The 16,061-nt window shown below is 49.5% G+C and overlaps 1 protein-coding gene across 1 annotated transcript in view; it reads left to right on the forward strand.

Moving 5' to 3' along the window:
* WNT7A (Wnt family member 7A) overlaps positions 1-16,061 on the forward strand; it is a 63,455-nt gene that overhangs the window by 10,574 nt on the left and 36,820 nt on the right. The window contains exon 3 of the mRNA XM_017896212.1: positions 783-1,009. Within this exon, the coding sequence (XP_017751701.1) occupies positions 783-1,009 (227 nt within the window). The remainder of the gene's footprint in view (positions 1-782; positions 1,010-16,061) is intronic.

The following is a 16,061-nucleotide window of genomic DNA, read 5'->3' on the forward strand; positions in this document are numbered from 1 at the left end:
TCCTTGAGGGCAGGGCCTTGCCTGTCAGGTGCACAGCTGTCCCCTAGCATGGTACCTGGCACATGATGGGTATCTGATACATATCAGTGAATAGTTGAAGAAGATAGGAATTGCCCTCATAATAGTCACACACATCCTCTAAGCCAGTCATGCCTGGAGTGGGATACATGTACTCCATTGACAGCAGGAAGAAAATGCCAGGACTTCTACTTAAAATTACTTTTTAAGGTTTTTTTCAATAATAAAACATATACATACATGACAGTATATGTTACATATACGTTAAAAAACAGATTTTTTTTTAAAGTGAACATCTGCACACCCATCACTCCTTCAGAGGCACCTGCTGCATGAGACTTTGAAGTCATCATTTCCTTGCTTGCCTTTACAATTTTACCAAAGAGATGATTCCCTAGCAATATAGGGTTTCTTTTGCATGCTTTTGAACTTCATCTCAATTGCATCCTACCACAAACTCAAAGGCAATTTGCCTTTTTCACTCAATGTAATGTTTGTGACATACATCATCTTTTCTTGTTTCTAAAACAAAAATCAAGTGTGTGTGTTTCACTGATATTGAGTATACGCATTGATACAAGAGCCTATGTAGAAATTATAGGGTTTCTATTCAAATGGACATGAGTTAGGGGTGCAGAATCAAAAAAGTTGGGAGACCACTGCTGGGGACAGTGGGGTGGCCGGTGCTGGACACCTAGGAAGGGTTCCTAGTCCATGCCCCCTTGCTGGCCTAATACTCCATCTCTCTGTGTCTCTCCCTCCAGTGGCTTCTCCTCAGTGGTAGCTCTGGGCGCAAGCATCATCTGTAACAAGATCCCAGGCCTAGCTCCTAGACAGCGGGCGATCTGCCAGAGCCGGCCCGACGCCATCATCGTCATAGGAGAAGGCTCGCAAATGGGCCTGGACGAGTGTCAGTTTCAGTTCCGCAATGGCCGCTGGAACTGCTCTGCACTGGGAGAGCGCACTGTCTTCGGGAAGGAGCTGAAAGTGGGTATGTGCTCACCCAAACACCTCAGCAGAGTCTTACAGGTTATAGGGACATCAGGCTATAGGGACACCAGAATACCCTCAGATGCCCTCTGGAACTCTGTCGCCTGCCCTTGCTAGAATGTCCCTCAGTGTGAGGTCCTGCATGTGCATTGACTTGCATTCAGGACTCCCAATGAGGGTCAGGTCTCTGGTTGAATCCATACCCCTTCAATCGTTTATTGACAGAGGTGCAAACCAGCAACCAGTGACCCAAATGCTAACCTCTGATACAGTGCTGATGCTGTGTTTTGAATTGAAGCCCAAATTTTAAAACTTGTTGTTTCACCTAAAATATAGGAATTTCTGGTTTCTTTTGAAAAGTTGGCAGATCTACTCATAATTTACATGTGTGCCCACGTGGTTGCAAAGACCTGAAACTGAGAACACAGCTCCCTTTGGTTGTAGCAGTGAATGGGCAGCCCATTCACTGCCACAGTCCCCACCACTCCCCACTGCTGCCCAGCCTGTGCAATCCTGTGACATGATCCACTTGATCCCTGTGGGCTTTTGACTTTGAAACTGTTTTATGGGAATGGTGCGTGCAGACACATACGTACACATAGAGTTTTGAGCCACACATTTGACTTCTGAAGCAATTATAACAAAAGTCTGGTGGAAAAGGGTCAGAGAGAGCAATGCTGGTCTCCAGGAGGCCCTGGTCAGTGGTAGGAGGCCATGCTGTGTGTCTTCTGGCTTGTGTGCATGTGCATTAGGGGACCAGAAATTGCCACAGGCTGGCTTCTTCTGCACTGTGAACTTCCCTGAAAGCCAGGTCAGCCTCGGATATCTTTGGGCATCCCTGCCACCTCCTCCTTAGGTCACACTGCTGTCACGTCTGGGTTCCCAGGTTGTCCCATGCTCCCCCATCTCATTTCCCTGTTGCTCCTGGCCATCCTGCAGTCTCTTCTGCACCCAGCAGGCAGGATCATCCTTTTATATGGAAGTCAGATCATGTCACTGTGCTGCTTAAACCCCTCTGGAGGCTTTCTTGCATCAGAATGAAATCCCCACTGCTCATCTAGCTGCTGCTGACCTCTGCTTCCATCTTCCCTCTTGACCTTGCTCACCAGCCTTGTTCTTTTTCCCAAACATACCATGCTGGACACCAGCTATTTCTTCTGCCTTAGCTCCTTTCCTCAGCCCCATGCTCCTGACCCTGTCCAGGTCTTCTAGACCTTTGCAACCTTGTCGAAAGTCCCCTCTCACCTCAAAGTTCCATCCCATCGGCCAAGCACTTCACACTGTCTGAATCCATTCTGAACTGGTTTGCAATGTCAGCTTCATGAGGGCAGGGGCTTCACTCCCATGCTTGCCACTGAACACTTTCTTCCCATTGCCTTTTGGAAGGCCTTACCCATCCCTGCAGCAGGCCTGGTTTTGTCACCATATTCTGTGAGTGCCTTCTTATTTGCACCTTACAGAACTGCAGACAGGATCTCAGTATGGGGTCCTGCAGGTGCATCGACTTGCATTCAGGACTCCCAGTGAGGGCCGGGTCTCTGGTTGAATCCATACCACCCCAATAGTTTATTGACAGAGGTGCAAACCAGCAACCAGTTTTTTGGGCCACTGGTGAAGTTGGCAGAGACCTTTCCGGAGGTAAGCCTTTTCCAGGATCTTTGTTGTGTAGACTTTTGCCTTGCACCATCTGCCCTGCTTCTCCCTCTTCCCAATTCCAGGGCTTACTTTTTAGGTGGAAACAGAGGCCCAGAGAGAGAATGGGACTGTCCCAGGTCACATAGTGAGTGGCATCAACACTGAGACTCCAGTTAAGGTTGCCTAATCTGTCTTGTGAGCCTCCCCTTGCTTGTCATTTGTGGGTTTTGTGCTTTCTTCTACTCAGATATCACACACACACACTCACACACCATTCCTGGGACCCAGGCATGGGCTCCAGCATTGTTTTAAATTTGTGACTTCTGATATGTAAGATGTTATAGATGAGGAGACTGAGGCTCAAAAGGGACTTGCTCAAAGTCAACAAAAGTGAATGGCAGGGCCTCTCAGGACTGGGTTCATTCCAGCATAACTTTCAGTCTCAGAACAGTCAATATATCGGCTGGCATTGGAATAGTCCCCACAGAGGTCTGGGGTGCAGCAGGAGGGCTACAGTGCAGGGCAGTGCCTGGACAAGGATCCCCTCCTGTTGAGCAGCCCCCAGCTGGCCATGGTTGTAGAAGTGAGGCTGAGGAGGAATACTGCCAGTGCACACCAGGGAGGAGCAGAGGCCACTGGCAAGAGGCATTCTAGTGGGCTTGGCAGGCAGAGGTGGCTGGGGGAATTCCAGCAAAGAGAGGTGCACAAGAAAATCCTTGGGATAGCGATGCAGGGCAGTTGGTCTGGTGAGCCTGGAAGGAAGCAGGAGCTGGAGCCAGGAGGTATGTAGGGTCAATTTAACAAGTTTGAATTTCTGAGTGGGAGCCATTGGAGGATTTTGAGTGTGGGAGTGACTGCACTCAGAGGATAGGTTAAGCTTATGAAATTGCCACTATGAAATGATTTTTGGCCCACAAAAGTAGCAACATAATAGATGTTGATATGCATATATTATGCATTGACTTGCATTCAGGACTCCCAATGAGGGTCATGTCTCTGGTTGAATCCATACCCCCTAATAGGAATAGGAATCCATTCAACCTTATAGGAATTTTAGAAGATTCATGAAAGAGTGGGTATAAGGTCATTCATTCATTTTAATACTTGTTGATTTATTCATGCATTCACCAAGTTATTGGGTGTCCACTGTGGCTGGAGGCTCCTGTTCCAGTGTGTGTGGCCAGGGAAGGGCTCTGGATTTGTGACGGAGGTAAGCTATGGGCATGTCTGGGGGAAGAGCATGTCAGGCAAAGGGAACAGTAGGTGCAAAGGCCCTGAGGTGGAACATGCTTGGGGGTGGCTTGAGGAACAGCGAGGGGCCTGGGGTGGCTGGAGTAGAGCGACAAAGGCTGAAGGGGAAGGCTCAGGGAGCCAGGAGCTGGATGGTGCAGCATCCCTCAGGCCAGGGCAGGGGATCTGGATTTCCCTTCATGGGAATGGAGACCTTCTGAAGGGAGACAATAAGGGAGGGACAGCATCCGACTTCGGGTTTAGCATCATCACTCTGGCTGCTGGGAAAAGCATGAACTGTAGGGTAGGATGGCAGTGGGAGTCAGGAGTCTGGCTGAGTCTTCCAGGAAGGAGGTGATGGTGGCTCAGCCTCAGTGATAGCCATGGAGACCTGCTTTGAAAGCCACCAGCCAGGAAGGAGGGAGAGTGACAAACTAAGGGCCAGCTAGGAGGGAGGGAGGGTGACAACCTAAAGGCCTGCTAAGGAAGGAGGGAGTCACTCTGGTCTGGACTTCTAGGGTAGTTGCAGTGGGAAGCGGAAGATGAGTCAAGATGAGAGCCCTGACAGTCTAAAACACCCCTGAGCTTAGGTTTCCTCATATATAGAAAGGTGTCCTGCTCCAGGACATCAGGAAGCAAGCATCACATTTAGGGTCACTGGGCACCTCCTCAGTGCTCTCACCCCCATGGTATTGCCACTTTCTGGGAATGACCAGCTAACAAGGGCTGTCTTGCAGGGGTGAGGATCTGGCCTTTGGAGCTGTGGCCATCAAGTCCTGACTTTGAACACCAGGACCCACTGTCTGCCTTTAAAGAGAAACTTCCCAAAGCTCCACCCCATACTTCTGCTTACATATTATTGGCCAGAACTTAGTCACATGGCCACATCTAGCTGCAAGAGAAGCTGGGAAGTGTAATCTTGTATTCAGAGCAGACATGAGACCAGCTGGAGCTCTGTGATTGAAGAGGAAGAGTTCTTTATCCCATGCTTGGCTCCCTTCTGAGTGTTCAGGTTTCCTGCATAGAGCTGAGGGGCAGCAATGGGGATGTACCAGGTAAAGTCCCGTTGCATGTTAGAAATTGAACCCCAATTCAAGCCACCTCTGGTAAAAGGGGGACCTATGTATGCTTAAGGAACTGGAGAGCCAGAGCATAGTGCTGACTTTTGAAATGGACAGGAGCAGAGGTAGCATTGGCATCCATCAACCCCAGCACCAGCAGGATGGCCTTTGCACCTGCAGTGCCACAACTTCCAGGTTCAAGTCCCCCCAGAAAGAGCCTTGGCCTTTCTCTAGCAGCACTTGCAGAAGTTCTAAGATTCACTCAGATTGGACCAGCTAATGGGGCTTTACTTTTGGTTGTGTGCCCATCCCAAACTAATCACAGTGGCCAAGGGCAACAGTGCTTTTTCTGGCCCAGCCAGGTAGCCCCACCCAGACCATCTCTCACGGGAGAGGAACTGCTCACGAGTGTACTAGTCTGCTAGGGCTGCCAGAACAAATCTCCACAGACCCGGTAGCTTAAACAGCAGAAATGTACTGTCCAGTTTCAGAAGCTGGACATCCGTCATCCAGGTGTCAGCAGGGCTGCTTTCTCAGAGGCCTCTCTATTGGGCTTGTCACCTTCTCCCTGGGTTCTCACATGGCCTTTCCCCTTGTATATGTGCCCCAGGAATCTCCTGTGTCCTGGTCTCCTTTTTTATAAGGACATGAGTCATATAGGACTAGGGCCCACACTAACAGTCTCATTTTAACTTAATTATAATACTTCTTTAAATTTTCTATCTCCAAATGCAGTCACACTCTGAGGTATTGACTCAGTCCACAGCAATGAGTGACCAGAGTGCAGCATGGTTCAGGCTTTAGGGAGAGGCATAGGGGGTGTGGTGGGCTCTCAGAAGTGAGACCTCGGGATGGAGGGAGGGGTCTGGACAGTGGAGATGGCCCTTCATCTGGGACTTGGAGGGTGGGGAGAAATTTACCAGTGAGTGGGATCCTAGACAGAGGAAACAACAGAGCAAAGACATGGTCATGTGAGAGCTGTGGAGGGAGTGAACAGGGGCCTGCAGCCTCAGGAGATGGTGGCTCAGGGAGTCGCCTGTGAGATGGCAGGCTAGCTGTCAAGACCCTTGAATGCCAGGGATTATTTGAGTGGGGTGTGTGGCCCCACATCAGTTTGACCAACTGCTACCAAGGCACAGTGTGACCCTTGTCGGGGGGTATAAGAAGGCCTTCACTTCCCTCTAGACTTTTCTTTCTCTCTCTCTCTTTTCTCTTTCTTTCTTTCCTTCTTTCTTTCTCTTTCTTTCTTTCTTTCCTTCTTTCTTTCTTTCCTTCCTTCCTTCTTTTTTTCTTTCTTTCTCTCCTTCTCTTTCTCTCTTTCTCTTCCTCCCTTCCTCCCTCCCTCACCCCTTCCCTCTCTTTTTCTTTCTCTTTCTTTCTTTCTTTCTTTCTTTCTTTCTTTCTTTCTTTCTTTTCTTTCTCTTTCTTTCCTTTCTTTCTCTCTTTCTTTCTGTCTCTCTTTCTCCCCTCCTTCCTTCCTTTCTTTCTCTTGTCTCCTTCTTTCCTTCTTTTCTTTCTTTTATCTTTCTTTCTCTCCTTCTCTCTCTCCCTTCCTCCCTCTCTCCCTCCCTCCCTTTTTCCCTCCCTCCCCCTCTCTCCTTTCTTTCTTTTCTTTCTTCCTTTCTTTGTTTCTTTCTTTCCTTTCTTTCTCTTTCTTTCTCTCTCTTTCTCCCTTCCTTCCTTCCTTTCTCTCCCTCTTTTCCTTCTTCTTCCTTCCTTCCTCTCCCTCCCTCCCTCTCTCTGTTTCCCTCTTCCTCTCTCTCTTTCTTTTCTTTCTTCCTCTTTCTTTTCTTCCTCTTTCTTTCTCTCTTCTTTCTCCCTTCCTTCCTTGCTTTATTCCTTCCTTTCTCTCTCTGCCTGCCTGCCTGCCTTCCTTCCTTCCTTCCTTCCTTCCTTCCTTCCTTCCTTCCTCCCCTCTCTCTCTTTCCCTCTTTCTCTTTCTTTCTCTCTCACTTTCTCTCTCTCTCCCTTTCTCTCTCTCTCACGTTCTCTCTCTCACTTTCTTTCTCCCCCTTTGTCTCTTTCTTTCTTCCTGCCTGCCTGCCTGCCTGCCTGCCTTCCTTCCTTCCTTCCTTCCTTCCTTCCTTCCTTTCCTTTTCTGTCAGGGTCTCACTCTGTCACCCAGGCTGTAGTGCAGTGGTGCAAATATAGCTCACTGCAGCCTCCACCTCCTGGGCTCATGCAATCCTTCCACTGGAATTACAGGCACACGCCACCTCACCTGGCTAATTCTTTTCTGTTGTTTTGTAGAGACAGGGGTCTCACTGTGTTGCCCAGGTTGGTCTCAAATTCCCAGCTTCAAGCAATCCTGTCTTGGCCTCCCAAAGCAATAGGATTACAGGTGTGAGCCACTGCACCCAGCCATTTGCTTTTCTTAAATAATACTGTGACCTCCCTCAAATTCACCCCCAACACAACTTGTCATCCACCTCTGTGAGCCTCCCTCGTGTCTCCCCTGCCTCTCCCTCCCTGGCTATACTTTCCCTATCTTGAATCTTGAGTATCCCATTCCCTTGCTTATTTATGTTTAATGTATCATATGGAGATCTTCCCCCAAAGTAAATGACTTCATTTTGGTTGGATTGAATTGCTATTGTGCCAAGCTCCTCCCCCGCTGGCGGCACAGCTCCAACGCTGGGACTGGCCAGCTGCATGTCTGCCCAGTGAGTGGGTGAGAAAGACAATCTCAACAGCATCCTGATCTGCACTTCCCTGAGAAGTGATGAGGTTGAAATCTCTTCCTGTATGTACTGGCTGTGCATGTTCGCTCTCCCATGAGTTACCTCTTCATGCTTTGTTCCCATTTTTCTGTTGGGTTGTGGGTTCTCCCATTGGATTTGGCCGGTGTGTTTGTAGTCACAGTGCAGGGAAACCAGGGTTAGACCAGGCAATGCCTCGGGGTGAGTGGGTTCCTCGGGGTGAGTGGGTTCCTCGGGATGAGTGGGCTGTGGGGAGCTTCACTCTATCTTGTATCTTTTCACTGAGGATCAGTGTGGACCAGGAGCCAAGACAGCCCTTTCTCATCCGTCACTTCACTGGGTCCTTGGCACCCCTGAAAGAAAGTGTGTCCACCTCCATCTTGTTCCTGGGAGACAGGCTATGAGTCAGGCAGAGGGTGTCCACGATCATGTGGCTGTTTCGTGGCAGAGCTGAAATCGGTCGTGAGTCCCCCCTCGCTGGAGGGATTCTTCTGTTTGTGCAATCCTGCCACAGGTGAGATTCTCAAGTCTGCCATGTATTTGAGAACCCCTTGTCTTGTTGCAGGTGTGGGGCTGCCAAGTGAGTACTGAAATCGGAGTCACATGGCCGGGTTTGCATCCCAGCCCCACCCTTACCTTGCACATGACTTTAAATGAGTACTTCACCTTTCTGACAGTCTGCAGAGTGGGCGAGCCAAGCACCCACCTTGCTGGGTGGTAGCGGCGTTACATGATACGGGGTGTAAGAGCCTGGCACATTGTTGTCCATTGGTGACATCCCCTCCCCACTTCCAGGAGGCCTGTGTGACGTGTCATATGCACACAAGCTTGAGGAACCCAGGACACACGCTCTCCATTTTCTTGGTGATTACCAGTGTAAGCTGACCGTTTGACTCTGCCTCCAAACTATATCCCCCAATCTGTCCAGTTTTCACCACCTTCACCACCACGTCCCCATTCAAACTGCCATCTTCAGGTACTTGTTGCCTGGATAATGACATCAACCTCCAAATGCACCTCACCTCCTCCCTTTCATCCTGCAACCCATGCAGCCATCCAGCATGACATCTTCTCCGTGTTGCTCTGAGTGTGGCATCCTGCTGTGTAAAACCCTCCCGTGGTTTCCTGTTGTTCTGAGAATAAAATGCACACCCATTCCCTGCTCCTTTATGGACCTATGCCAAAGTCCCTCCCACCTCAGGGCCTTTCCCTCCCTGTTCCCTCTGCTTGGATGCTCTTTGCCAGCTTGGCTCGCTCCCTCTGTCTTTCTATCCTCTGCTCACCTGTCAGGCCTCGGAGAAGCCTTCATTACCCCCTCTCTAGTGTACACCGCCTGTCCTTGTCCACTCTCACTGTGTAGCATTTTTCTTTATGTCACTTTGTTACTCCAGGATGTATTCTCTAACTTGCTCATCTGTGCAGCAATGTGTAGTGGTTCAGCCCTGACGCTTCCTGCTTGGTCATTTACCAACAGTGGGCCTTGACCAAACGGGAGTGATAATGGCACCATTCTCACAGGTGGTGGGAGGATGAGGTTACTTACTGCACTCAGAACAGTGCCTGGCACACAGGAAGTGCCCATACATCGTAGCTGTGTTGTTATTATTGTCTGCCTCTCTGGCCAGAAGGCAGCTCTGTGAGGGATCAGGAGCCTCTGATCCAGTGCCTGGGACATGGAAGATACAGTCCCCGTGGAGATGCTCAGTGGATCTAGGGACACCACAAGTACCAGAGCAGCCCCCTGCCCCAACTCTTCTCTGCAGCAGGAGATGGCACAGAGGGTACTTGGGAGAAGCAGCTGAGTGATGGTGGGCAACCTGTCCTCTCCTGCATATGCAGGTCTCCACTCAAAGGCCACCTCCTCCAGGAGGTCTTCCTGGACCATCCTGCCCAAGACAGCATCCTCCACCCTTCCCTGACAGGGCACCCTGCACGGTTGTCTTTAAAGCACTTACCACTTTTGGAAGCGACTTTGTTTACTTTTGCAAGAACCCATCGGACATTAGTCTTCTCTGCCATTATGAGGCTCCATGGGCCCAGATCTGCTGATCCTCTTCTCCCCATACCTCCAGCATCTGTCCTGGGGCCTGGCACACAGTAGGTCCTCATGGAACACGTGAAGAAGTGCATAGTCCCCAGGCAGGCCAGCTCCTTTCTACCTTGTGTGGCCCCAATTGCTCTGAGCCCTTGAAGATAGGCTTTGCTTTGTTTATCTTCTGATTGCCGGGTCTGGGAGCACCTCATGCACAGTAGGTGCTCCATTTTCTCTGTCGTGTGAGTGACTGCTGTTCATTTCTCACCCCAAATACAAAACTGCATGTTCATTTCTGCACATTTTCTTTGAGATCCATCCTAGCTGGAAAGTCTCACTCATCAAGATCTTTTTAATGTCAATTTGATCAACCATTCTGTTAGCTCTCCTGCCCATCTCTGCATTGGCTTAAAATGGGATAAAAATGTTGACTAGGTCTAATGCCTAGGAAAGACCGCTATGACATGATTCAAGAGGAGCTGTGCCCAGGGTCTGCTCAGCAAATCACCAGTTCCCAGGCTCCACCCACTGCCTACTGCCAGCTGCCCTGGGGAGAAAAGGACATTCCCATGGGTGTCCTTTTAAAATGGGGGAACTCAGCATGTTATACTGCCTGCTCCTGGAGAGTCAGGATGCCTGCCAGCATATTAAAGGTGCTGAAACATCCTGCGGACAAGACAGCAGCTTGAGCTGACTCAATCTGGAGGGTCCACTCATTTCCATCCATGGACTCACTGACTGTCTAGTGGAGCTGCTCTTCAGGGGCACACACACTGGGGAATATCACCCTGGAGACCCTCACAGATTGACCATACTGAGAATGTGGTTTATACATCAACTTGGAATCTACCAAAAAGTATATCCACCTATCACCAATTTCCATATCTTTCCCCAAGGGTACAGAAGAGGCACATCCTCACTTCTGACATTGCCATGGGCAGTGAAATCCATTCTAATCCACATTACCATTGAAAGTCCCTTCAATCATGCATAAAATTCAGAATACCTGAGTTTCCATACAAGTACAGGAAAGTATGCACATACATGTAAAAAGTATATATAAGTATACATATGTGTGTGTATATATGTGTGTGTGTGTGTGTGTGTGTGTATATGCAGTGTATAGAATGAAGTGTATATATCCACAATATAAGTATATAATATTTTATTTTTTTCTGGTATATTTCGTTCAATTTATGCAAGTTAAATGTTCATGGGATAAGACTCCTCCACTTGTATGTCCACTCATTTATTCACGTCTTCATCCTACAGATATTTACTAGAATCTCTGCAGTAAATGCTGGGGTGCAGGCTCTGTCCAGGGCACTTGCTGTCCGGTGGGGACACACTAGGAAGACAAGGCTGAAAAGTGCTCTGAGGATCTAGTGGAAGAGAAATAGGCACTGGGAGATGAGCACAGAAGCTGCCTGTACGGGTCACCTGAAGTAGGGGCCGTCCACAACCCAGGAGGGGAAAGGCAGTGGCAGCAGGAAGGGCTTGGCTGGGTGACCCAAACAGGAGCCCTGGGATCCAGAGTGGCTTGGCACGAGGGACTGCAGGGTAGGGAGGGTAGAAGAGGCTGGGGGAAGAGGTGGGACCAGGCATCCTGCAGGGTTTTGGGACCAGCTTCAGGGGGTTTGCTTGGGAGGGAAGTTGTCAGAGGTATTTAATCAGAGGAGAGACAGGATGTAGGAAGATAATCAAATTCCTTGCACATACAGAAAGTTGCTATGTCTCCGGCATTATCATCGGCAAAGAAATGGTGATTTCCCGCCGTGTGCTCCTGGGGATGGGTGCATTCTTTTCCACATGCTCACGACCTCCTGTTTGGTACCCCCCTGCCGGAATTTTTCCAGGGATGGGCACAAATGACCTAGGAGTCAACCCCTGGAGTCCACCCTCCTCTGTCTACAATCTGGGAAACTCTGGTGCATTTCTGGGCTTCTGCCTCTGTAGAATGTGTCACCACTTCTCTTGGGCAGTCACTTGAGCAGCTCTCTCCTCTCCCCAAGGTGACGTGGGCTGAGGGTCCCATGTCTGGGGATCCCTGCGTCTGGGAGTCCCCACATCTTGCAAAAAGGACTCCATCATTTTACTCATCTAGGGCTGTGAGAGTGCAACACATGTCTGGTGAGCTGGTGATTGCTTAGAAGGATGGATTTGAAGACCTTTCCAGTGAGAGAGACAGAAGCAGGGGGCGGGCCAGCTCCATTTTCTCTCTGCCATTTCTTAACAATGCGCCATCTTGCCCAAGCAAAAGACCTATTCTTTCCTTATTCTTGCTTAGAATGCAGCTAACAAAGGACTTTTTGTCTCGTTTGCATTTTTTTTTTGCAAGCCTCAGTTCATCCTGGGTTTTAGCTCTCCTGACACTATTCTCTGAGATGAGTCTTTTGTTATAATGTTCTCTTCCCAGCTTTCATATGGTAGACAGGCAGGCAAGCAGGCGTGCGTGCGCATGCAACATGCAGACACACACACACACACACATACACACACACACACACTTGCTTTCACACGCACATTCATTCATTCAACTGTTGAGGCTTCACAGATAAATAATCCAGGCCCCCACAGCCTAGCGGCGAAAGACTGATCATTCAATTCAATACAAAATAAGGATGGACAGGGTGCTGGGCCACAAGCGGAAGGAAGGGACATTTGGGAGGCCCCTCAGAGTAGGGAACTTTGGAGCCGTGGCTTGATGGATATGGTGCTAACCAATAATGCATCTGGTAAGAGCTATTGTTTATTGATCCCTTACCAAGTGCAGGCTAAGCTTGTCATGTGCGTTTGGTTATTTAATCCTCCCAACAACCCTGGGAGGTAGATATTTTGTTATTCCCACTTTACAAATGAGGAAACTGAGGCCTTGAGAGGTGAGTTAACTCACTCAAGGTCCCACTGCCAGGAAAAGGGAGCCAGGACGTAAACCCAGATTTATCCACCTCCAGGGCTCTGCTTTAAAACCTCCTGTGCTACATTCCCTGCCCCTTAGCAGGCAGATGGAACAAGGAAGACAATTGCAGGCTGAGGGAACAGCATGTGCAAAGCTGTGAAGCCAGGAAGGAGCAGATGCTGACCGTTGGCAAGTGGTCAGCAGTGTGCTCTGGCCTTGCTCAGTAGGGAGAGAGACCCTTGGATGGAGAAAGACAGAGGCTGGGGCTTGCACACACCCCTCCCCAGTTTCCCTAGCTGTGGGCCTGTTACCTTACCAAGCTCAGTCCAGACACAGCTCCCTGCACCCCCAAATCTTCCAGTTATTCATTGAGAGGCTCCCTGGTTCCTCTTGATGAGACAGCCCCACGCGGCATTCTGAGCCCAGAGGGGCTATGAACTGCCATGCCATGGGGCTGGCAAGTGCAACCTTTTTCCATCTGTATATTTTCCAAATCATATATTTCAGCTTGTGTCACTGCAGATTGCTTGCTCTCTGACCCATTGGCTTTAAATAGCAAAAGAAAAAAAAATACAATGCACTTTGTGGTTTCCAGTAAGATACCGTAAATACACCCAGATAATATTCCGGTGCAAACCATTTACAGTGGCTGCACAGGGCGGTGGAATGGAATCTTTTGGGCAGGCTTGGACATCAGTTTATTTCCTCTGTACCCGCCGGGATCGTTATGGAGCTGGAACCACAGAGGGCGTCAGCTGGCTCCCCATTTTCATCTCAGTGATAATACGTATCGTTCTTTATCACCCACCTTCTGGGAGCTCCACAGAGGCTTCATTCCACAGAGGTCTCATTTAATTTTCACGACTTGGCAATGTCCTCCTAAGGGTTCCCACTTCACAGATGGGGAAGCTGAGACTGAGAGGCAGAGAGGCCTTGCTTGGGGCTCCCCCAGTGAATGAGAAGTACACAGGAGGGACTGACGGGTTCCATCTTACCTGAGTTCTGAGCTGAAGTCACCTGGGATATCCCAGGAGGGAAGGTCTCTGGGCTTCTGGATGAAAACTTGACCTGGGAGATGTGGGTGGATTGAAAGGTAAGGAGGGCATGGGGGAGGTGAGGGAGCCCAGGGGATCTTCTGGTCTTGCTGAGTCACTGGTGACATTGAGCAAGTCTCCCATCCTCCTTGAAGCTATCATTCCAGTAGGAGCCCTCTGGCTTTGTTTCTGTGGCTCGAGAAATCTTTTCTCTGATTCTGGGGAGAGGAAGGGCTGGCAGAATCCATACATGCCCTCAGCCTCACCTCCTCTGGTGCCGCCCTGGCTCACCGGCTCCTGCCACTAGCTGACCACACCACGTCAGAGCCATCACTCAGGCTACCACTTGGCCTGATGCCTTCTCTGCCCCTAGAGAGCCTCCTGACCTCCCCGCTCAAGTCACCACTCCAGATGTCCCCCACTCCCACCACTGCCCTGTGTCACCTTCTTCAAAGTCCTCAACTACCACGGAGTGGCATTATCCTGCTGCCTGTCCTTCTATGAAGACAAAGCCATGTCTAAACTCCTCATCTGACTTTCCTCATGCCATAGAACAGTGCCTGGCACATAGTAGATGCTCAAGAAATATCTGATGAACGAAGGAATAGATGGCTTGGTCAAGGAGGTGGAGGGGAGGGCAGGATTTGAGGGAGGTTCTTCCTCTGCTCCTGGGCAGGATGGAGAGGCACGTCCTTCACAGCAGGCTGTCCCCACTGCTGGGATGGAGGATCTGATCCTGGAGGGCACACAGGCCATGGTGGCCAAGCCCAGGGTTCACTCACAGGCTCCACATGGATGATCTGGGCGAGAATGTAGGCCTGGAGTCAGTAGGACTGGAATGGTTCTCAAGACCTTGAGGCAAGGGAATGGGTCAAACTCTGGGGCCAGCTGTCCAAGTTTGAATCCTTACAGGTTGTATCACATGGGCCTCAGTTTCTGCATCTGTAAAATGCAGATAATAGCAGATAATAGCAGCCCCCACCTCACGTGGATCTATATTCAGTGCTTAGAACAGAGCCTGGTGAATAAGAAACATTTTGTATGTCTTTGCTCAGCTTTTTATGAACTATATGCCATTGGGCATATGATCTCATCCCATTTCCACAGCAATAGAACAGACCACCCTTGCAGGTATCTCCTAAGAGAAATGAGATGGCATTCGGGAAATTACCCACCTGAATGAAGGGGCTTCCCCAGACAGATGAGAAAAGGGCGGTTCTCGGAGCAGTGAGGGTGACCAGGGTCCAAGGGAGTTCTCTGGAGTGGTTAGGCACAGCAGGTGACCTCCAGGTTTGCATCCTAACTCTTCCTGGGCAAGTCACCTCATCTCCCCAAGCCTCAGTTTCCCCACCTTACCTGGGATGAGTAAAGGAGGCAGACATGGATGGAATCTGAGATTTATTTTAAGATTCCAGAAGCTTTTTCTGCTTTCTTTCTACCATCAAACCCTGTTCTCAGCTCAGCAAGCCATCCAATTTGAATGGTTTTGATAAATTATTTATTGATAAGTTTTAATTGATAACAACTGAATGCCATCTCATTTTAGAAGTGCATTTTGACAAGAGTTGATGTCTTAAGCCAAAAGAATCTCTAACCATGGGGTTTCCATGCACTGATGGGCCAGGAAGGGAGCTGGGGTTGGGCTGAGAGGGGACACTGCCTAATGGGGTGGGGCTGAGAGAGGACACCGCCTAACTTGGACCCTGAATCCCAGTTCTGGCTGGTTTCTAGCTGGGTGACCTCAGCAAATCACTCTAACTCAGAGCCTCCATTTCCTCAACTGTAAAACCGTGGGGAATGACGTCTACACTGGGGAATGTTGCGAAACATTTCACAGAGGGCCAAGTATGGGTCTGGAACCTAGTAGGTGCCCAACAAATCTTACCTTCTGTCCACTCTTTCCCATCTTCCTTAAAAAAAAAACAAAAACAAAAAACCCAAGTGTCTGGCTAATGTGCTGATGCCCTGGGGCAGTCTTGTTTGATGAATGGGCTAGGAGATGGGCTATAAGGGCCTGGAGTTTATCACAGGCTCCACACCTGCGGGTTAGATCCTCTTGGAGCCTCAGTTCCCCCATCTGCAAAACAGAGAGGCTGTTATTACCTGCCTTGAGGATTGTTTTCCTAGAGAATAGATGGGCATCCTCTTCTAACGTGCTGAGCGTGGAGTCTGGTGAACCACAAGCACCCAAGAAAGACCATGTGGTTGAAGGCACACAGTCAGTGGTGACCAAGTCAGAGCTTTCTTTCATTCATTTATTCATTCCACTGCTATTTACTGGGTACCTACTGTGTGCCAGGCCCTGAGGATACAGCAAGGGCCATGACAAAGTGCTTATCTTCAGAGCAATTATATCCTAGAGGGGCAGGGGTCATGGTGGTAGGACTGGTACGGGGAACAGATAATCAGCAGCTAAGTCTAAAATGGCAAGGAGCAATAAAGGCCATGGATAAAACAGAGGCA

Source organism: Rhinopithecus bieti, unplaced genomic scaffold, assembly GCF_001698545.2.
Source record: "Rhinopithecus bieti isolate Rb0 unplaced genomic scaffold, ASM169854v2 scaffold_26131, whole genome shotgun sequence".
NCBI classification, from domain to species: Eukaryota; Metazoa; Chordata; class Mammalia; order Primates; family Cercopithecidae; genus Rhinopithecus; species Rhinopithecus bieti.